This window comes from Felis catus, chromosome D3 (assembly GCF_018350175.1).
Source record: "Felis catus isolate Fca126 chromosome D3, F.catus_Fca126_mat1.0, whole genome shotgun sequence".
NCBI classification, from domain to species: domain Eukaryota; kingdom Metazoa; phylum Chordata; class Mammalia; order Carnivora; family Felidae; genus Felis; species Felis catus.
Window position 1 is genome coordinate 35,181,253 of NC_058379.1, and position 23,548 is coordinate 35,204,800.

The window sequence follows — 23,548 nt, forward strand, 5'->3', positions numbered from 1 at the left end:
CCTTGGGGTTATCATTTGTGCTTCTGATTCATCAACTAAAGGTAATTAAGCAACGTTCCTCAATGCAGCTACTTTTCTCCTATGGTTCTTTTTCAAAGACGACTACTTTTTAAAAAAAGGAAATGATGTAAACTTTAAAGTGAGTCAGTTATCTTAACACTAATTAATGCCCATGATGAGAGAGTGGAATTACTCCAGTGAAGGATCGTAACCTGGCTCTGGTTGGTGAGTTGCATGTGGCCATTGGGCTTGCTCCACTATATGGTGGTTGGTTCTCAGCAGCCGGTGGCAGTGACGCTGTGCTGCTCTCATGAAGCTGGTGAGTCTGATCTCAGCAAAGGTACTTGTACCTCCATGACATCATTTCACTTGCAGACTAGGCTGAAATCTCTTCTCTTCCCTAAGCAACCCTAAACCATCTGCTTTACATAGAGCAAGCTGGTCTTGTGATTATAGTGCGGTAGTAACTTTAAAAAAAAAAAAAAAGTTTTGCCTTTCTTAGGAGATGAACGCTTACAGTGAAGATAATCATCTGGACTCCAAATCTTCAAATTCTTGTAGTCAAAATGGCCATGGCTATCATTATACTGTTATTTTCCATTTTGTTCCAATCTTTCAGTCTTCAATTATCTATTTAATCAGTAACTTGATTTGTATTTAAAACATTTACCAAATTATTTCTGACAAAAGTTCCTTTAAAAAAATGTAATGTTTATCAACTCAAACAATTTTATTGGGGTAACTAGGAAGACAAATGAGAAATACAAAGGTTAAGCAATTATTCAAACATTAAGCTTTTCACTATAGCATTTTTCTTCTTCATAAAAAAAGGCTAAATAAAGTTTAATTGATTAAAAACACTTAAATACATTTGAAATTTGCTCTTATACTTCTCAAGGTACTTTTAGATATTTGTAACAAATACTAGTGACATTTACAGAAACAGCTAAACGTTATTTGAGGTCACTATTATCCTTAGGCTTGACTTTTTCCCTACTGAGACTATCATGTTATTTCCATTTCTTCTTGTATGGTATCCAAAAGGGGCAGCAAACAGAGCACATGTGACCAATGCAGGGAGATAATATTCCCAAGTAAATCCCTCTTTCAAAATCGCTGCAAAACTACCCGTGTGCATTTCACAAACCAATTACAGCTCACAAGCCTAAAAGGGCATTCAGTAGAGGCTGGGCTTTTAAAATGGTTTTAATTATGATTATATTAACTTTTAGGAAATATAACTATTCTAATGTCACATATATTCTGGGAGTGGATGATGATGACATAAAGCTAAATGCACCATGAGCCTAAACTTGAACTTATAGTCAAGTCCATATCTCTACTTTCTTGAGCTTTAGCTGCCTAACTTGGACCTTCTTGGACACCTTTCAATCATCCTAACTCAAAATTGAAGATATTCAACTCATTACCTCTTTCACAGCTGTTTCCTCTTGCTGCTTTAAGCCACTATTTCCCACTTCTGGAGCATACCAATCAACCCACTTACTCCAACTGGAAACCTCAGAGGTTTTTTTTAACACTCTCAATTCCTCAACTTCCAAAATAACTGTTTAAAGTTTCTATCTCTAGACATCTCTTAAATCTATCTTCTATTCCCACTACCACCGTCCCAGCTTAGATTCTCATCATTTTTTGCCTAGATCAGTTCTCACCTTAAACCACAATGTGGCCAACATTATAGGAACATACTAGGTCTCGTATCATCTGAGGGTTCTCTAGGATAAAACAAAAATTCCAGAGATGGTGGTATGAAACTTTTCAAAATGTAAAACACTACTATTTATCTCTAACAGGATTTACTATTCCTATTTCAGAGACGTGTGAACAGAGCATGAACCAGGAAGTAGCTTGTCCAAAGTTACCTCACTCTTAGGAATATAGCCCAGGATACTTGTCTGACTTCACCGTATTTCTACATTGTCTCCCATCTCTTTTCTTCTTGCTATTCACATTAGCCACATCAGTATACTATTCACTCTTCCCCAAATTTACATGCATATTTATGTGGGTTCTAATCAGCTGCTCTTTATTATTTCCCAGCTACTTAACTAGAAGATATTTTAGATTAGTAGTCGGGGAGGAGCACTTTGAGAATTTATAAATAGGAAGGGATTGGGGTAGTCATCTGTTACGGGGAGGGCATTGGGTAGGGGACTTGTTTTGAGGCTGTTTGAGTTGGTATTTATGGAGATTACATGTTTACTTGAAGGGGTTTGGAAGCAGATAAATTTAACTTCTCATGTATCCTTTGAGAACTCACCTCAAAGGTGTGATTTTTAATCTCTGTTTCCCACAATATCTTCAATGCAGTCCACCTATTCTAGATGAGTAAGTGCTTAAATACATGCATGCACACACGTTTCAGCTTCCTGTAAACCTTCAAAATATATGATTTTATTAACAGCACCTGCCTAAATCTATAGCACCCAGAGAATGAAAAATTTTTGTATTTTAAATTTGTGGGATGGAGTACAGTAGGGAAGGTAGTGTGCTTACTGAAGAAAAAAAAAAAGGCCAATTTATGGGATTTGAGAGTCATTTGTGGGAAGGTAACCTTAAGCGAGGGAGCAGTAATTTTCTGCTGGTTTTCCAGATTATTCAACAGATACTTCAAATATAAGTCCATGACTTATACTCAGGGACTTACGTAATAGCTAGAAGATAGTAGGCGCTTAGTTAATGTAGAATAAATACAAATAGGATGTTTTAGAACCATATTGAGACATCAAGAAATCAAGTGGGGGTGCGTATGGTAGAACAGGAGGACTGCAGAAAGGGATGTAAACACACAATACAAATTTATCCACTCTACAAGTTTGTACAGTATCCAGGTGGCAAATGATGTCGCCACTGACTACCATGTGGGTAATTCACTGCTGATGTCCCCTTTAAATTCAGCTATTTGAAGAGGTGGCAAATATCTCATCCACATGCCATTTAGTTCCCACATCACCTGCCATGTGGAGTACAGCTCTGTTATTTGATTTGCTTCAAGCCACCTTGAACTTTGACAAAGCCTGCATTTTCACACATTATGTGCTAACATGCCTATCTTCGTATATTGAGCTCATGCTCTTGTACATCAGTTGCTGAACGTTTTTAGTCAGCCAGAAATTTATTTTTAAGCAATGGCACCATTTTTATATAGAATTTATATAGCTACATAATGTTTGTATTTTATGCAAACTGAAAAATTGCTGATACTGGTAATAACACAGTTAAGATGGAAACTGAACAGATGTAATAAGGTAGAAAAATCTTTAGCCTCCTTCAGAAGCTCAATGAAATGAAGACTGTTCAACTGTGAAGAAAAAGAAAATTAGAGAACCCATATGAAGTACTACATACATGTACAGTGTCTTGACATCTTGAAAAGTAATGATGAAAATAAGATTTTAAAATTACAGGCAAAATCAGCATGTAAAATATTTAATACTTATTTATATAAAGAGTTTATGCCAATACTTCTAGAAATTAGTTTCAAAAGAAACCTAATGTTCACTTCAGTTTTGACAAAAATTAAGAAAATTGACCAGAAACATTAAAATAATCTGCTCAACCTTCAGCAAAATTTGTTTTTTTTTTTTTTTCCAACGTTTATTTATTTTTGGGACAGAGAGAGACAGAGCATGAACGGGGGAGGGGCAGAGAGAGAGGGAGACACAGAATCGGAAACAGGCTCCAGGCTCCGAGCCATCAGCCCAGAGCCCGACGCGGGGCTCGAACTCACGGACCGCGAGATCGTGACCTGGCTGAAGTCGGACGCTTAACCGACTGCGCCACCCAGGCGCCCCAGCAAAATTTCTTTGTAATACCCACAAGCAACTTTTCCTTCTCAACATTAAAGTCAGTTTACCATTATACTCACTGAAGGTAAACTAAGAAAATTTGAAGATGACAACTTGGAAAAATAATTCCTTAAGTGAGATCATGGAGATGCAATGAGCAAAATCCAGACTATGGGAAAATTTACCAGCAAATCATCAGGTTATTTCAACCAAAAATTGTAAGAACATAAGAATGAAAGAGAGGGGCAGCTGGGTGGCTCAGTCAGGTAAGCATCCCACTTGAGCTCAGGTCATGATCTCGCAGTTCGTGGATTCCAGCCCTGCATCGGGCTCTGTGCTGACAGCTCAGAGCCTGGAGCCTGTTTCAGATTCTGTGTCTCCCTTCTCTCTCTGCCCCTCCACCACTGGTGGTCTCTCTCTCAAAAATAAACAAACATTAAAAAAAAAAGATATTTATAAAATTAGAAGATACTTGGACATATCACCCAATTAGCAATATGTGGACTCTGTTTGCAATATATATAGACTCTGGATTCTGACTAAAAAAATTAAAGAAAAAATCTTTTGATTTTATGAGGCAATCACAACTTAGGACAGTAGCTGTATATTTACTAGTAAAAACATTTAGTTAACTTAGGTATGTCAATGATATTATGGTTATGTATAAAGTAAAAAAAAAAAAAATTCCTACCCTTTTATAGATACCTACTAAAACACTTGCCAGTGAATTGACTTCAAAATGATGGAGTATGGAAGAATGGAGAGAGAAAAACAAGATTAGCCTGAAGGTGGTAATTAGTAAAACTGGGTAATAAATATCTATGGGCTCATAATAGTATTCTTTCTACTCTTGCAATATATGAAAAGTTTGATGATAAAGGTAAAATCACTAATTTGCTTATAATTATATTACAATCTATTTAAAAATGTTTTTTAAAACAAAAATGTTATGCAATATATAGGACAAAAAAACTCTAAACACATATACTAAAGAATTAAAAAAAATAATTTTCTTACTTTTTGAGTATAAAATCAGGTTAACACGTAAGCAAATTTTCAGGAAAATGTTATATATGAAAATGTAAACTTTCATTAAAGATTTTTAATTAGTGAATGGTAGACTCTATAGCAAGACCCAAAAAACACCAGCTATGTTCATTTTCAGAACCCTTTTTGGCAAGAGAAGGTGCCACACTCAAACATAACGAACGTTGAGTCTGGCCACAGCACATACTGTAACACCATTAAGTGAAATAAACATACACTAAATTCATATTGTGATTTTATGCTACAGCATATAATACATTAGGATCATCAGACTCTGAAGTTTTCACACCCAATGACAATCGGCATGACAGAATGGAAAAGTACATGAGGTCTGTGTTTAGCTCTAGGTTTGGACCTTTGCTCTGCCACCTAATGGGTCAGTAATCTATAATCAGGGATTAACTCACAGGGCTACTGTATTAAATTTACATATGTGCCTGGTATATCCTGGCACACACCATACACGTGATAAATATTAACTCACTGCTTAAAGAGAGAAAAATGTATCATTAAATTAAAAAGCAATTAAGTAATAATGTACACTTAACATGCCAAATTCAATAAACTGCACGTTAACTTGAAAAGCCGAAATTAAATCCCATAGCTTTTCATATTTGTTTAACTTAGTATCAGAAAACTGAAGACAGAAAGATTCAAGCTGACTCCAGGCACTTACTGCACTTATTACAGGGTTACAGCAGAGGTATGTGGTCCGTTAGAATTAGGGCAATGGAAACCACCAGTTTTTCAGGTAAAAAATGGACATATGCAGACACAGACTTCTGGGGCAAAGAGGAGGGGCAGGTGGAAGCAGTGAGGGGAAATAAAAAACAGAGGGTACCAAGAAACAACTTTCTTGTATTAGCGTCTGGTGGTATTTATATTTTTAAACATAAAAGTACTAGTCATAATTGACAACCCCTTATGTAAAATATTTTTTTTTTGGTATTCCCCAAAGAAGGGGAAAATGGAACAGGGATGGAGGGGTGGACACAATTATATAAACTGTTTCATTTGCTAATCAATTTAATGCCCTTACAGGTTGATTAAAAAAAAAAGTTTCTTAGGGGCGCCTGGGTGGCACAGTCGGTTAAGCGTCCGACTTCAGCCAGGTCACGATCTCGCGGTCCGTGAGTTCGAGCCCCGCGTCAGGCTCTGGGCTGATGGCTCAGAGCCTGGAGCCTGTTTCCGATTCTGTGTCTCCCTCTCTCTCTGCCCCTCCCCCATTCATGCTCTGTCTCTCTCTGTCCCAAAAATAAATAAAAACGTTGGAGAAAAAAAAAAAAAAAATTAAAAAAAAAAAAGTTTCTTCTACAACTTAATAAGTAGATGAGAACTTTTTGTTGAAAATAATCCATGGAGAAAGCTTAAAATGAATACCATATTTATGCAAGTCTATAAAATGTCTCATTTCTGTATCCACCTTATGGGTCTAGGATACTACATAATAATGTTAATAACAAATTTATCCATGACCCTACAGCTAATAAGTGGCAGAGCTAGGTCTTCAAACCCAAGTTTCTCTGACTTTAATACTGGTACAACCACCATGCTGTCACTTCTGAGTATATAAAAAAACTTTAAATACAGTCAAGATGCACTATACAAACAACCCAGTATAATCATGCCATAATCTCTAAAAATTCATATGAATACCTTCTACTTCTAGATTTCACGATTAAGTATACCAAGAAAACAACTCTGCTACAAAACCCTAGGCTCTACAATAAAACATTATATTAAATGAGATTTATTGTTAATTTATATGGAAAATGATTTGAATTAAAACATAATGCTGTTAAACATACCCACCTGAGGTTAAAGTTGAATTTCAAACATGAACTTGCTATCTATTCTTTGCCTGAGTTTGAAATATTCCCATCTTAGATATGCAGTATCTGGATTTATATATTCCATAAATACATGAAATAAGAGATTCAAAATACCTCATTCATGACTATTAATCCAATTTATAAAGGAAAAAAAGTCAGGGAATAGGGAAAATGGGTGAAGATAGTCAAAGGGTACAAACTTCAGTTATCAGATGAGTAAGTTCTGAGGACATAATTCATAGCATGGTGAATACAGTTAATACTGTATTGTGTATTTCAAAGTTGCTGAAAGTAGATTTTAGAAGTTCTCACCACACACACAAAATTGTAACTAGGTGAGGCCATGGATGTGTCATCTAACCTTATTGTGGTAATTATTCTGCAATATACATATATATCAAATCACTAAGTGGTACACCGTAATCTTACACAATGTTATACATCTATTTCATCTCAACAAAGCTAGACATAAAAAACAAAGGAAAAGCAGCCATGCTGTGACTACCTTAAATGACTAAATCTTAAATGACTAAACTTGATTAGATTTCCCATCTTTATAATGGTAAATACAAATGACATTTTATTTTTTTAAATGTTCTTTTGTATTTTTCCTGAAGATTTTATTTTTAAGTGATCTCTACATCAAACATGGGGCTCGAACTTACAACCCTGAGATCAAGAGTTGCATGCTCTACTGACTGAACCAACTGGGCACCTCACAAATGACATTTTCAATTTGAAGATTACAAGGCTGCAGTATTATATAAATATGGTTCTCAATACTTAATTTTAAACAATTGGACATGTGTAATGTGATAACCTTATTTTAGATTTTCACTAGTTTCAAAGCTAGTATTTATCAAGTGCTTAACTCTGTGCCAGTTGATATTCTATGCACACTCATATATTCATTTATTTAACTTTTATTTACCACATCTTCATACCGTTTGTGCTGTAGTCTTTATTTTACAGATGTGAAACTTAGTACATCCAGGTTAACTAAACTTGCTGACAATTAGAGATTCAAGGATCAAACCTAGATAGTATGGAGTAGTAAATCTGAGCTTTTATTATTGAACAGCCATTTCAAAAAGAGTGGAAAAAAATGTTTTATGACTTGATTTCCATTACCAAAATCTCTACAATGTTGAAAGCTGCATGTGTGTAATATATTTAACTAGAACTAAGTATTCTTTAGACATAGGAATACTTTCTTAAAAAAAAAAAAACCCAACAAAAACAAACAAAAAAACCCTTTACATTTAGAATGGTGTTTGCTTATACATGTTATTTTTTATTCAGAGATGGGTTAGTGCAGAAAAGTCCTAAGCTGTACTTCTTTTTTTTTTAAGGTTATTTATTTTGAGAGAGACAGAGAGAGAATATCCCAAATAGGCTCAGCGCTATCAGCATGGAGTCCAATGCAGGACTTGATCCCACAAACCATGAGATCATGATCGGAGCTGAAATCAAGAGTTGGAGGCTTAACGGATGGAGTCACCCAGGCGCGCCCCCTAAGCTATACTACTTTGGTAATCTTTTTTATAAAAATTGTTTTCATTTATTTTCAAGTAGCATTTTATTGTTCTTTTATTATAAAAGTAAAACAGTTCATGACAGAAAGCCAGAGAAATACAGAGTTGGGTAAAGAAAAACTACCAATAAAATAATCCCACCACCCAAGAGAATCATTCTTCATAACTTCTTTAAAGTATTACATATGCCTTATTTGAATTTAACTAACTTAGAAATAATAAAGTGACAGAATTTCTGAACTTCGGGTCTTTTCTCTTGGCTCTTCTAAATCATCTGACCAAGAGAGACCTTCTACTGTCATTTCAGAAAGCATGCTTTTGCTCCATGAGCAACCCAAAAATCATGTCACATTTGGCTTGCTTTTTAATTAGGCCATGAATTATTCATATGTTTTATTTTTCCTGGAGTTTTCACTTTTTTTCTTGTTCATCAGCTCAGACAATATGCCTTCACATCAATACCAGACACAGCAAGCTCTCCATCTAATTTAGACATTATGTGTATTGTTACCTACTTTCTCTTTTCTTAATAACATTCCTCATAAAGCTGACATTTTGTTAAAACATATGCCAACTGCTCATTGTTGTCACTCTGGAATTTTTCACCAAAATCCTGAGTTAGTTTTTATATCTTCCTTTTAGACTTGTGTTTTGTGTCACTGAAGAGTAATATATATATATGTGAGGAACTTTTCCAGAGAAAGAAAGCCCTGACACTTGAGTGATAGTTGGTTGGGAACGGAATTCTAGGTTCAAAATAATATTTCACAGAATGCTGTAACTACAGCTCCACCTGTCTTCTAAAACATATTTGAGAAGTCTGATGCCAGTCTCTCCTTTGTAGGTAACATGTTTCCCTGTGATACTGGGAGCTTATAGAATTAAAAAGAATTTTATCCTTGAAGTTATTTTCTTCTCAACATTTGCTCTTTTTTGTAAGATGACTACTGTATTATCCTGGGTATATTTTTGTCTGTTTTTACCATTTTTCGCGTATTTCCAATGTCTTTTGTTTAATGTTTTATATGTTGCTCTTCTCTTTGATCTCAAGATCTTCAGCAAGGTCCAGTCTGTTCTTTAGAGTGTATAGAATATTTACTTTCAGTTATGATAAATATTTTGAATTCCGAGGACTTTCCAGGTCTACTTTTTCACAGCAGGCTTTTAGTAGACTGCCTTCCAAGGATCTCCAAGAATACTGAGAACAACTTATCCTTCTGTTTGCTGTATTATTTATATTCTCCAAGGTCAATAGTCCTGCTTGTTCATCTTGGCCCTTCTTGTCTTTCATTCACTTGATTTTCCTTTTCCTTAAATCTCTGGATTTCTTGTTGTACTGATAAAAGGAAAAACTCATTTCTTCAGCAGTTTTGTGGTAAATCACTACAACAGGCCTCTCCTCTGAGAGGCCTTTGCATTGATCTGTGGCTCTCTCTAATCTCAGTCTTCCGCTGAGACTGTTTCCTGAATAAACTAATTGTAGTTTCAGAGACTCTCTGCGGCTTGAGAGGAAGAGTACTTCACAAATGCTGCAGGCCTCTCTTATGTATATTCTGAGTTGTTCCTTTGCTCTGTAATAGTTCACTACTCACAACTAATATATTTAAGGACTAATTGTAGAACTTACTTATATTACCTAGCCAAAGAAGTAACACTAAAAAAATTTACTTGCATTTTAGGAAACAAATCATTACAGCTTTTATATCCTTAAATTGACTGAGAAATGTAGCTCAGAGACAGGGGGGAAAAAACCCATCAGGTAATTTTATATAGACTCTTCTAAATCTCCACTTCTAAGCCACAGTTCTCCTAAGTTTAGGTATTTAAATTCTGCTTTCTGGAAGAAAAGCAGTCATACATCTATTTGGAAGTAAGTATGCCATACAAGGACATATTTTCACTGTATTTCTATAATAATAGATGCAGGTAAGAGAACTATAGTCAAGAGTTTAGGGGTGAGCTGGGGAAGGAAGAGAATATAATCAACAGTTGAAAATACTAAGTCTAAAAGCAAAATCTACATAGGAAGTAAAATCAAGTACCACAATATTCTGTATACTCCCTCAATTAGTCATAGTTACACATTGCCTTTCTACTAAAATGTCAGTAAAACAGATAAACTAATTCTATAAAGTATAAATAAATAAAAAAATTTCCCCTCTGAAAATAGGACTAGTATCACTACAAAAATTTTGATGTCACTAAAGGAAACTGACAAAATCACCCAGTCTCCACTAATTCCATAACAAATATATATATATACATATATATATATTACATGGAGGTCCTTTTAATCATGACTAGATAAAACACTTTTCTGCAGACAGAATAATACAGCTAAGGCTGAACTCATTCAATGTATGCATATATAATAATTTTTTATATATAATAAATAATTTTTAAAAGTCAAAGGTCTTTAAGGGTTCTGCCCAAATGTACCCTTCAGAGAGTTTTAGTCTTGCATATTCAGCAATATCTCAACTATTATAATTATGTGACAGACTCACTTTAAGTTGCTAGGTACTGGTAGAAATTCAGTTTGTGATAAAAACCATTAAACTAACATTATTAACAAAGAAACCTACTATTTTGGTATTTATAAAAAATAATCTTACATATTTTGGGCATATACAATTAAAATTTCTTGGTTATATAAACTTCAAAGAGAGATATTAATAGGCTATTTTATGTAACATAAAATTTAAAGACTTATAATGTATTCATTTGCAGACATCCAAAGAACGTCTCAACTGCAACCACAATTTTCCATTTATTTTTCTGATATACGAACAAGCAAAAAATATAGAAGTGTGTAATTCGTATAGACACTGCTAAAAATGAACACCTACAGTAAATGGTAATTTAGTAATTTTGTTTCCTTTTTCTCCACTTAACAAACTTTAACATACATATTTTTCTTTAAAAAACACTCCATGTAGAATTAAATATTCTTAAGCTTTGGTATTAGGTTGATATAATTAATCCATAAAAAAACACATGGTAAAATCTGTATTGATTTTCAACTAAGAGAACTGTAGTGGTTTTGTTTGAGATTCAGATAGAAGCAGCTGGTGATATTTAGAAGAAGGTCTGAAAAATTACAATTCAGAATTCTGTGTGTCAAGTGTACCATATATGTCACAAAGCAGAGGAGAAAAAGCAGAGCATGCAAAAACACTATGCAAAACACTATGGAATTTCGTCTGGTTGGTCATGAAATCAAAGAATATCTCACTGCCTATCATGCTGTATTCTCAATCCTCTGTACATAACAGTTACCTAACTGGACTTTTCATTTCTGCCAAGCACTGGTACTACAGGGATAGGTGAGACAGAAAGGGTGCTGAACACCCACCACTGTGCTTGCTGCCACTCCACCAGTTCAGAAGTGGATTTAATGTGAGAGTTTGCTAACAGTCCTAATTAAACGAAATAAGGTTCTTGGGTTATAAATGGATTATAATTTTCCACACCTGGCCTAACTCACTTCCTAACATATATTCTGGAAGTGATTTAAAAATGCCATTTGGAAAGCAAGAAGATAAAATATTCTTTACATCTTAAAAGGGAGAATCTTTAATTTTAGGTATATAACATGCAAATTCCTTTATCCTACAAAATGCTTGATCAAGTCTAAACTCCTATAATGATCAAGTATGCTGATGATATAGTTTAACACTCTAAAAACATCTTATGTAATTTCTTCCTATAGATATCTTCATACTTCTAAGGTTAAAAGGTTTGCTTTAAAACTTCCTAAGGTGATGCTTCTTCCTACTTATGGTTAAACTGTTAACATCACATGATCCATTTAATAAAAATTTCTGGTATATCTGGACTTAAATAATTGTTTTTTTGATCTATTGATTTACTGTTATAATTCCGTATGTGCATGTATCAACCAGTCATATTTTCATAGCTCCTGAAATATAAAACTGAGGAAATAAGTTTCACAAAGTATGACAATATATTTAGAATAGTTACAATTTAATATTTTAACATTAAGAAAATAAGGCTCTTTAAAAATACTGGTCATTTTGTGTATTTTATGACACAGAAATGTACTCAGTAAACACCAGTGGGTAACAATATATCACTGTCTTTTTAAAAGTTTCCTGATCTGTTTTTACAGCAGATGCTAAGAGTAGCTCATCTATTTATTATGATGGAGTATCTCCTTGCTTAAGGTGAAGTACGCAAGTGAGGAAAGTTTATAGCAGCTGCTCTATAAACAAGGCCAGATTTCTGGTGGTTGAAGTAACATAAGAAAAAGGTGAATGCCTTTTTTGACAATGACTGGCATTTTCAACTTTGTTCACTGGTCACTCTGTTTAAGTAATAAAATTAGTATCTGTAAATCTGTAACAGAATTTCTACTTTGGCAATTAATGAATGCCAGAAAGTATGGGGGGGGGGGCACTGTGTGACACAGAGTTACCCACTTCTCCATTACCATAATTATGTTTCATGAGTGTGACATGACTCTGAATAATATGACTGAGTCCTCAGCAGAGCAGCAAGAAGCAATTACTTGTAGCAAACACCATTATTAGATAGAATTTCTGTGCAGGAAGGTAATGTGGAATAAGACTGTGGGGAAAGGGCAGAAATTAGGGGGGAAAAAGACTAAAGAATTATGCAAATTTAAAAGTGCCACACATTTGTATACAAATAAGCTATACTAACCAAGACATGTATTCCTGCAATATTATAAATGTTTGATATGCATGACTTAGGAGAGCTACTACTCAGTGTAGTCTCTGGACTGAGGCTAGTCTGCAAATTATTACTAATCTGTGGAGAAATAAGGAGCCTGCACCAAAACTGGAAATCAATTTTATGTCACTAGCACACTGTTTAATTCAGCTGATATTTACTCATAGCCTTTCATCCTTCCTGATAACGGGAAGCAATGTGTTGATTTACATTCTGGCACAAGCTCCTTATCTTGAGGACCAGTAACAGTTTGTGGAACAGCAACCTTGACTTGAGTAGCACTGGCATAAAGCACAATGCTTAATGGAATAAGCCATATTTTAAATGTTACATATTTAATACTATTTCCTCCAAATTTATTAAGTTCTAAAATCCAGCGTCTTGGTTATATTATCTAACTTTGCAACTCTTAAAGTGTATCTGTCACATGGATGATGTGATATACCAGATGGGTAATGATGCTATCAGGCTATATACATACAAACATCTATGGGCAGTTATTCTTGATTAGATAGTAATACATTCTAAATTTAGATTGGATGAAGTTTGATAAAGTTAAGTCTAACAAGGACCTCATGTAAAATAAACAAAGTGGGTATTTTCATCAGTCTTTTTCAGCAACTCCAAAATTTTTGTATGATACTTACTGATGATTTTTGCATCATTCCTTGAGGGACTTTGATCAAGCAATAATTCAGGCACATTCACCATGTGGAAAATAAATATTCTGAAAAATCAATACATAGTTGATGAACACATGAAACAATATCAGTGAAAATCAAAAAAGGCTCTTGCAGATGTGTTTCACTCTAATTAAACGTATAAGTTCAGATATGATCCCTCCCCTCTTCCACAGGCAATCTGTTTTCTAATAGCAAGTTTTATAATAAAAGCTGCTCTTCACAGCCACTGTTTTCTGAAGAGACCAGAGTTACAGAGTTCATAGCCATAATAAATGGGAAAATTAACATACCATATACAAATTTTCTCTTTTTCAAATCTTATTTTCTTACTTTCTTATGAAAGCCAAGGTAATTTTAACTGTTATAGCCCTGATCTCACACAGCACAAATGACTTGCAGCTTATAACTGGTAGATGGATTTACAAATATTTTAGAAGTAGAAACTGACAGAGGTTAGTGGATGATTACGTTAGCATCTTCATTTTCTTAATCAGCTGTATCCCTAGTACTTAAATAATACCTGACACATAATCAATGTTCAAGAACAGGTGCTTGAAAAACTGAAGGAAAAGGAGACAGAGGAGTTTATTAGGATGACCACCAAGTGACATATATACAGATAAATGATGCTATCATCAATCGAGACACGAAAAACAAGAAAAGGAGTCTAAATGGAAGAGAAAGAACTTCTATTTAGGTCTACTGATTTCTGTGGGAATTCTAAGTGGTAATATCCAGAGAGCAATTAAATATACAGGTTTGAGGTTTAAGAGAAAAGTATGGAATACATATCTGGAAGACCTCACCATATTGATGGTAGTTAAAACTGAGTGTGGGTGAAATTTATCTATGAGAATATGTGTCATGAGAAGACAGTCCAGAAAGTAAAATCTTTGGAAAAACCAACACAGGAATGTATGGGAAGGGAATGAGGAAGAAATGAAGATGAGATTCTAGAAGGAAACTGAGTAGAAACAGTCCAGGAAGCTAGATGAAAGCTGGGAGAGAATCACATTCCAACAACCAACACAGGAGAATTTTAGAAAGAACGTCAACATTGCCAAATTCTGCCAGGAGAGTAAAAAGATAGCTAAGGGATCTGGCAGTTAGATCATGTGTGATGTTAGTAAACAGATTCAACAAAGTACATTTCGCTAGGTATATATCCTTTCAAATTCTGTTCCATACTTGTAAGATTTTACACAAATGTATGTACATACACAAACTTAGAGGTTTAACAAATATTATTCATTTTAAAACTGAGATATTATGATTATCTTGATTTTTCTAACTCAAAAATATCTTAATGAAAATCTCTCCAAGTAATAGCATTAGGACCTACTTTCTCACGGCTGTACAATAAATAGTCCATTGTGTGACTATCTACCACAATTTATGCAACCAATCCCTTGTATCACCATACAGTTTTTCTTTTGCCACTAAAAACAGCGCTATAAAAAACATGAGATATTATCAGAAGTTTAATTGCTAGATCAAGGAGCATATCTATTTAAAAAAAATGTTTACAATGATAAATTTTGAACTTACACAAAAGTAGGCAATGTTATACTATACCAACAGGAAACCACTAGCCCATCATGTACTCATCACTCAGCTCCAATAGCCATCAATCCTTGGCCAATTCATACCTCCATTTATCCTATCCCTGTATCACTTTGAGGCACATCCTGTTCATATCATTTCATCTAGTAATATTTTAGTATATATCTCTACAAGATAAGAGCTCTTGTATTGTTAGCTGTTGCCAGACTGTTTTTCAAAGACTGTTGTAACAATTCACGTACTTCCTTTTATATCCCTTCCTCTACTAAATAACCACTTTTGTAAGTTGTTGGTTTATTTTTCCAAAATTTCTTTTTTTAAATATAAGAAAATATACTTATTAGTACATCTTTTAAATGTTTAAATGTCTGCTATTATCTTTCTTTTACCCTGACATATGAATAATACCTTGGTCAGGTACAGAATTTTTATAGTGCAGTTTTCTCTCAACAGTTTACCTTCCACTGTTAGAAGTTCTACATCCAGGAGAGCCTGGGTGGCTCAGTCAGTTAAGCATCTGACTTCTGCTCAGGTCATCATCTCACTGTTCATGAGTTTGAGCCCTGTATGGGGCTTTCTGCTGCCACGGTTAGCACAGAGCCTGCTCCAGATCCTCTGTCTCCCTTGCTCTCTGCCCCTCCTCCACATATAACATACTCTCTCACTCTCAAAAATAAACATTAAAAAAAAAGTTGTAAGTCCAATGCCAATGTGACAGTATTTCCTGGTAGATAACTTGTTACATTCAGAACTAAGGAAACTGACAAATATATGTCTGGTGGATGTGGGGGGATATGTGTGTGTGTGTGTGTGTGTGTGCGCGCGCACACATGTTTTCATTAAACCATCTGGGGGCGCCTGGGTGGCTCAGTTGGTTGAGCGTCTGACTTTGGTTCAGGTCATGATCTCATGGCTTGTGGGTTCAAGCCCCACTCCGTGTTGACAACTGAGAGCCTGGAGCCTGCTACGGATTCTGTGTCTCCCTCTCTCTCTACCCCTCCCCTCTCACTCTCTCTCTCTCCTTCAAAAACAAATAAATGTTAAAAAAAAAAATCTTAAACCATCTGGAACTCACTCACCTTTATAACTGATAGACTCAGGCTATCAGAAAATTTTTCAGCTCAGGACAATTTTTTTTCTATTTGTTTAATTATGGACTATCTTTCACCTGCTTCTTTTTTTCCCTTTCAAATTCCTGTAGATATTACTCACATGTTTGACCTTTTACATTTCCTAGATCTATTCTCTAAGTCTTTTTTCTTTTAGGATTCTTTCTCTTTGTATTTTTGCTGTGTTGTAAGGATTTATTTTACATGATTTTCCAGTCTGACAACTTAAAGCCCTAACAATGATCATTCCTCACTGGAGTTCTGCTTGTATAATCATGTTTTTTATTAGTTCCAAAAAGTCATTTTGTGCTGTACGTGAATTTTCTTCAGTGCTCATTTTTGTTGTCGAAGTTAATCTGCTTCCTCTAGTAGTTTTATTTAGCTGGGTTAACATTTTGTTTGTTTAAAATGATCATTCTCTCAGATTTCTAGACAACCTTGAAGGGTTGCCTTTCTTTGTTAGCACACTGTAACCCAATGGTGGGAGTAGACCGAGGTAGTGGTGGAAGGTAAAGTGGCCTTCACCCCTGTGCCTGCCAGTTAGCAGCTAAAGTACCAGGAGAAGTCTCTCTGTTGTTTGATTCTAGATCTCCTCAAACTTTTCTAGTCTCTGTAATGGACGAACTCAGCCTACAGATTTAGCTATTCCTGGGATTTGTGGAGGCTGAAAAGTCCTGAATAATCCCTCAGGGCCAGTAAACCCTCCCCAGCAATTCAACAAATATTTACCAAGCAGTGTCTATGTACCACTTAAGGAACTTAGATCTACTGGATGGTTAGGAGGTGAAAACAGATGCTGGAAAGAATGTTGCCCCCTTTACAATTTTGCCTATAGTTTTAGTTTCATTCATTAACATTACCACTACTACACCAAATACTGCTATCAACACTTTACCCAATATTGTATTTTTCTTTCCTTCTTTACAGCCCCCACCCTCGGTCTCCTCTTCTTATAATTAATCCTACTTTTGGATAGGTGATAGTGCTGATCACTTCCTAAGTGAAGTAAAAATGCTGATCATTTCCTTAGTGAAATAAAGGAACTATTACTATTGCTGGTCCCCCTCAAAACTACTGAAAGCTTATCAGGCTTTTCCCAACATATCATCTTAATAATTTTTTAGTATCTTTTAAATGGAGAGAGAGAGAGAGAGAGAGAGAGATAAGAATTTCTTAGCATCTTTAAATGTAGACAGAGAGAGAGGGAGGGAGGATAAGGGAGAGTAAGGGAGGGAGAGGGGGAGGGAGAGGCAGACAGAGAATCCCCAGCAGGCTCCATGCTCTCAGCACAGAGCCCGATGTGGAGCTCATTCCCACAAACCATGAGATCATGACCTGAGCTGAAATCAAGAGTCAGATGCTCAACCAACTGATCCACCCAGGCACCCCAAGAATTTCTTAGTATTAAAAAAAAAATCTAATATCCCAGGGATTCCTGGGTGGCTCAGTCAGTTAAACGTCCAACTCTTGGTTTTGGCTCACGTCATGTTCCTGAGGTTTTGTGAGTGCAAGCCCTGCATTAGGTTCTGTGCTGAAAGCATGGAGCCTGTTTGGGATTCTCTGTCTCTTCCCGTCCCTCCCCAACTTGTGCTTGCTCTCTCAAAATAAATAAATAAACTTAAACAAACAAACCCTAATATCCTGGAACTTACAAGTGTCATCTATCTCGACTGAGTTTTATGCAAAAATACCCCAGAAAAGTATAACTCACCTATTAAACACATGCTTCGTTTTTTTAGTCTTTCTCCTTTTTAAACATTTTAACTTTTTCCTACAGGTTATCCTTTTTCATTTTCATGCAATCTATGTTGAAGAACCAAAGCTGTCTGGGTCTCCCACAGTCTAGATTTTGGTTAATGAAGTTCAGCATATCCCTCAAACCCTGATATTTCCTCCAAGCTGCAGCTGGAACCTGAGGACTGAGAATTGTATTCTTTCATTGGGGGCATTGCAGTATTTTTTTTTTTTTTAATTTAATGTTAGCAATGCTTAGATATATTAACTAACTGGGAATTGCAAAACAGTTAATCCTTTTCTCCCATTCTTTTGGCTGAATTAATCTTAAAAGAAAATACTTCTCACCTATAAAGTTACCCAGTGATAAAGTTCATATAGGAAAGACAAAATAAATGATTACTTTCCATTTCTGCCTAATTTTTAAGATAACAAATTAGTTCTCTGATGATGAATTAATTTAAAAATTTATCACTATGGAATCATGGATTTAAACATAGATGCAACTAATACTGTTACTGAAGCACAAACTATCCCATCTTTGGCCAGTGGGTATTCTTCCAACTTGTTTCCTAAGGCTTTTTGACAAGGCTTTGATAGTTTCCTTAGAATCTGTAATGACAAAATGTCCCAAGTTTATCTTCTAGATTTCCTCAAAGAATCACCTATTTTTTCCCAGTTTTCTTTTCATTTTTTTTTCTTTTTTAATTTGAGAGAGTGTGAGTGGGGGAGGAGCCAAGAGAGAAGGGGTCAGAAGATCTGAAGTGGGATCCATGCTGACATCAGTGAACCCAATACAGGGCTTGAATTCACGAACCATGAGATCATGACCGGAGCTGAAGTTGGATGCTCAACTGACTAAGCCACCCAGGTGCCCCATCCTGCTTTTCTTTTACTTTTAGTAGAATATTTTTCAAGATTATAATCTGGGCACTAGGAATGACTGATTATTGCATACTGTCTTAATGTCACTGCTTTTATATCTTTTCAACACATAAAACAAGGAAAGCTTATATACTAATATGTTTACCTATATATATATATATATATATTTTTTTTTTTTTAAGTTTATTTATTTTGAGAGAGACAGCAAGTAAGGGAAGGGTAGAAAGAGAGAAGGAGAAAGACAGAATCCTAAGCAGGCTCTGCACTGGCAGCGTGGAGCCCAATGCAGGGCTCGAACTCATGAACTGCAAGATATGATCTGACCCGAAGTCAGATGCTTAACCAACTGAGCCACGCGGTGCCCCAGTATTTATTTCGAATTTCATTTGGAAATAATTTCAGACTCACAAAAAGCTAGAAAAAATATTAAATACTATATATCCTTTATCCAGATATGCCTATTATTGTTATACTCTCTTGCTTTATAACTTGTATTCTCTCTGTATATACATTTTTTCCTTTGAACTGCACGAAGGTAAATTATATACATCATGGCTCTTTACCTCTACCTACTTCAGTGAATATTTCCTAAAACATAAGGATATTATCTATCACCACAGTATAGTTATCAACTTCATAAATTTACACTGATAAAACGCTAATCTTCTGTCCATATTCCTTGTATGGTATAATGTTCTTTATATAGTCATTCTCCCCCTCCAGGATAGGATCCAGACAAGGAACAGGTATAGCCCTTAACTGTTATCTCTTTACATAATATGGAACATTTCTATCACTTTATGACATTGACATTTCTTAATCTTTCATGGTGCTGGCTCTTAAAAAGAAAAAAACCAGAACATTCCTCATGATTATGCATTCACAGCCAGAATGCTAGAAAAGTAACATTATATCCTTCTCATGGTATCACATCTGAAGGCACATGATGTGCATCCATCCCTCCCTTGATGATGGTAATTGTGACCACAAAGTTCAGTGCTGCTAAATTTCTCTTCTCTATTATTACTGTTTTCCTTCTCCTCTGTTGTGGTATTGGTGAAAAGGCCATGTAAATATTCTGCTCATCATCAAAAAGTCCTCTGTAGATTATCAGCCATTAGTGATTCTTGCCTAATCATTTTTACCATAAAAGATATAAATGATCAGGTAGGGGTGGGAACTGACTAGGAAAGGGTGTAAGGAACTTTCTGGAATGACAGAGACAGTCTGTATCTTGAGCAGATTAGATTATACAGGTTTATGCAGTTCTCAAAATTCAGACTGCTTCATTAAAGATTAATTTCACAAATGTAAATATTATCTTAAATAATCATACGCGAAAACAGAACTCTAGTTAATGAAATGCCTGCTAAAGGATTTAGAAATGTCTGCAATTTATTTTGAAAGGCATCAAAAAAATAAGAAGATTGGATATGTGATAATGTAATAAAAAAAATCTAGTAAAAAGTTAACAGCTAAGAAATTGTATTTGCTGGGTACAGAGTGTACACTACATAATTCTTTGAGCTTTGCTGTATGTTTGAATATTTTTTTTTTAACTTTTAAAAACCTTTATTTATGTTCGAGAGAGAAAGTGTGCAATGTAGAAAAGGAAGAGAGAAAGAGAGAGAGGGAAAGAGTGAATGAATATGAATCCAAAGCAGGCTCCAGGCTCTGAGCTGTCAACACAGAGCCCTGCACGGGGCTCGAACTCATGAACCTGACCTGAGCTTCAGTTCATGACCTGAGCTGAAGTCAGACACTTAAGCAACTGAGCCACTCAGGCACCGCTGAACATGTTCATAATAAAACACTGAGATTCTAACTTCTGCACAGCAAAGGAAATCATCAACAACATGAAAAGGCAACCTAGTGAATGGGAGAAAATATCTGAAAATCATGTATCTCATAAAAACATCTAAAATATATAGAGAACTCATACAACTCAAAAGCAAACAATCCAATTTAAAAATGGGGAGAGGATTTGAATAGACATTTTTCCAAAGAAGATGTAAAGATGGCCAACAATATATGAAAAGATTCTCAACATCACTAATTATCAGGGAATTGCAAACTGCAGTGAGGTATCTCCTCACACTTGTGAGAATGGCTAGTTCCAAAAAGACAAGAAATAAAAAGTGTTAGCAAAGACATGGAGAAAACAGACTTTTGCACTGCTGGTGGGAATGTAAATTAGTGCGGCCACTATGGAAAATAGTATGGAAGCTCCTCAAAAAATTAAAGATGGAATTACCATAATTCCCAGCAATTCCACTTCTGGGTATTTATCTGAAGAAACAAAAATACTAATTCAAAAAGATATATGCACCCCATGTTCACTGCAGCATTATTTACAATAGCCAAGATATGGAGGCAACCCAAGTGTCCATCTATGGATGAATGGTCAAAAAAGATGTGGCATATGCATTAATAAATTACCCAACCATAAGAAAGAGTGAAATCTTGCCATCTACAAAGGACCCTGAGGTCATCATGCCAAGTGAAGTAAGTCAGAGAAAGACAAATACTGTATGATCTCACTTATATGTGTAATCTAAAAACAAAACAAAAAAACCCCAAGCTCACTGATACAGACAACAGATTATAGGCTGCCAGAGGTGGGCACTAGATGAAATGGATGAAAGGGGTCAAAATGTACAAACTTTTAGTATAAAATAAGTAAGTCATGGGGACGGAAGGTACAGCATGGTGATAATACTGTACTATGTATTTGAAAGCTGCTAAGACAGATCTTAAAATTCCTTATCACGAGAAAAAAAAGAAAAAAATATTTTAACTATGTAGGATGATGGATGTTAACTAGCCTTACTGTAGTGATCATTTTGCAATATATACAAACACCAAATCATTACGTTGAACACTTGGAACATAATGTTATAGGTCACTTCTACCTCAAAAAAAAAAAAAAAAAAGAAAAAAAAAAAGCACAGGGTAGACCTTTCTGCCTCAAAAGTATAAATGTTGCTTTACTGCTTTCTGGAAATGGCTGAGATTAAATGAGTATGGTTTGATTTTTATTCCCTTATTTATTTTATTTTTATTTTAATTAATTTATTTTTTTTAATGTTTATTTATTTTTGAGACAGGGAGAGACAGAGCATGAACGGGGGAGGGTCAGAGAGAGAGGGAGACACAGAATCTGAAACGGGCCCCAGGCTCTGAGCTGTCAGCACAGAGCCCGACGCAGGGCTCGAACTCACGGACCGCAAGATCATGACCTGAGCCAAAGTCGGCCGCCCGACTGAGCCACCCAGGCGCTCCTTTATTCCCTTATTTATAAGAAGTAGTATTACCTAATTTCTTGTAGAAATTCTTTAAAATTTTGTGAGGATATGGCCATTATGATTCTTAATAAATTCTTGAAGAATAAATTCAATGAGGATTTTTGCCTGAAACATGAATCCTTTCAAACTATATGTAAAAGACTTTCTTCAATGCAGGAAAGTTTTCTTCTGTTACATCTTTAATTGTTTATGTTTAAAAGGAAACCAAGTACGTCAAAATTTTTCTGAAATATTCTTTTAGATCTTTCCTTTTTAATACGATGTTTATAAACTGTGCCCCTACCTTACAACAATGAGCAGAGTTCAACCACCTAAATCACAGAAGTCAAAATGCAAAGATGACTCACTAATGCCAGGAAAAACAGGAAGGGTTTGGTTAGTAGCTCTCTAATTTATAACAGAACGAAAGAAGTCAGAGTAGCGTGCTAACAGCTGTTAATGGGGAAAGGTTCTGCAGTAGACTTTAATGTGATAGCAGTTTGGGGGGGGGGGGGAGGGAATCATGAAAATAGGGCAATGGCATTATGTCTCCACTTACACAGAAGACATGTAGTAAATACCTAGGTTACTAAATTCATCATTCTTAATAGCTGGCTAACATTATTCTAAGGAACTCAAACATTTTCTGTATTGTAAAGCAGAATCAGAATGTTTTACTAAACACCACGTCAAACAAACAGTTGAATGCAGATTATCTGAAACGAACCTGTGTAACTTTCATCATCATCAGACAAAGGCACCTCTCTTTTTAGCAGCAATTCCAACTCCTCTGTCTCTGCTACATCCACTGGGCGCTCCCCGTGCTTATTAGCTTGAAATGGATTTCCACCATGACGAAGTAACAGTTTGACTATCTGCAATATTAAACAGTAGGAAGATTTAGTCTCTTCAGTGTTCGTGTCATTTCAACCATTCTCTTGAAAACACATATCCTTCTGCCTCATCTACTCTGCCTCTGTCTATTCTAAATCATGATTACTTTCTTCAAGTTCCATTTTCATTGCCATCTACCCTCAATCTGATCTTATCTACTACAAAGATGTTTCCTCCTTAAAATTTAAGCTGGGTTATTTGAGCACTAAATCAGATCATTTTTCTTCCTTTTCCATCATCTATTCAACAAATATTTACTGAGTATCTATTAATGAGCACTGCTCCAACTTTTGTAGATAAATCCACGAAGAAGAATAACAAGCTTCTTGGCCTCTTAGAATGTATATTCAAAAAGGAGTCTCAAAAGAAGTATTATCCTTTTGTTTAAGGCTAATATCACTACTAATGCTCTTAATCATCTTCTTTCCCAACTTCTAGGAATTTAAACTGTTAGGAA

General features: G+C 35.3%; 1 protein-coding gene across 6 annotated transcripts in view; it reads right to left on the reverse strand.

Annotated features, from left to right (window-relative positions):
• ANKRD12 (ankyrin repeat domain 12) overlaps positions 1–23,548 on the reverse strand; it is a 128,586-nt gene that overhangs the window by 27,254 nt on the left and 77,784 nt on the right. For 5 of the 6 annotated variants that reach the window (XM_023241751.2, XM_045042439.1, XM_011287973.4 and 2 more), the window contains one exon: positions 22,925–23,072. In XM_023241751.2, the coding sequence (XP_023097519.2) occupies positions 22,925–23,072 (148 nt within the window). Of the gene's footprint in view, positions 1–13,586; positions 13,667–22,924; positions 23,073–23,548 lie in introns of those variants that run through there. The other variant, XM_023241753.2, reaches the window with a different exon arrangement.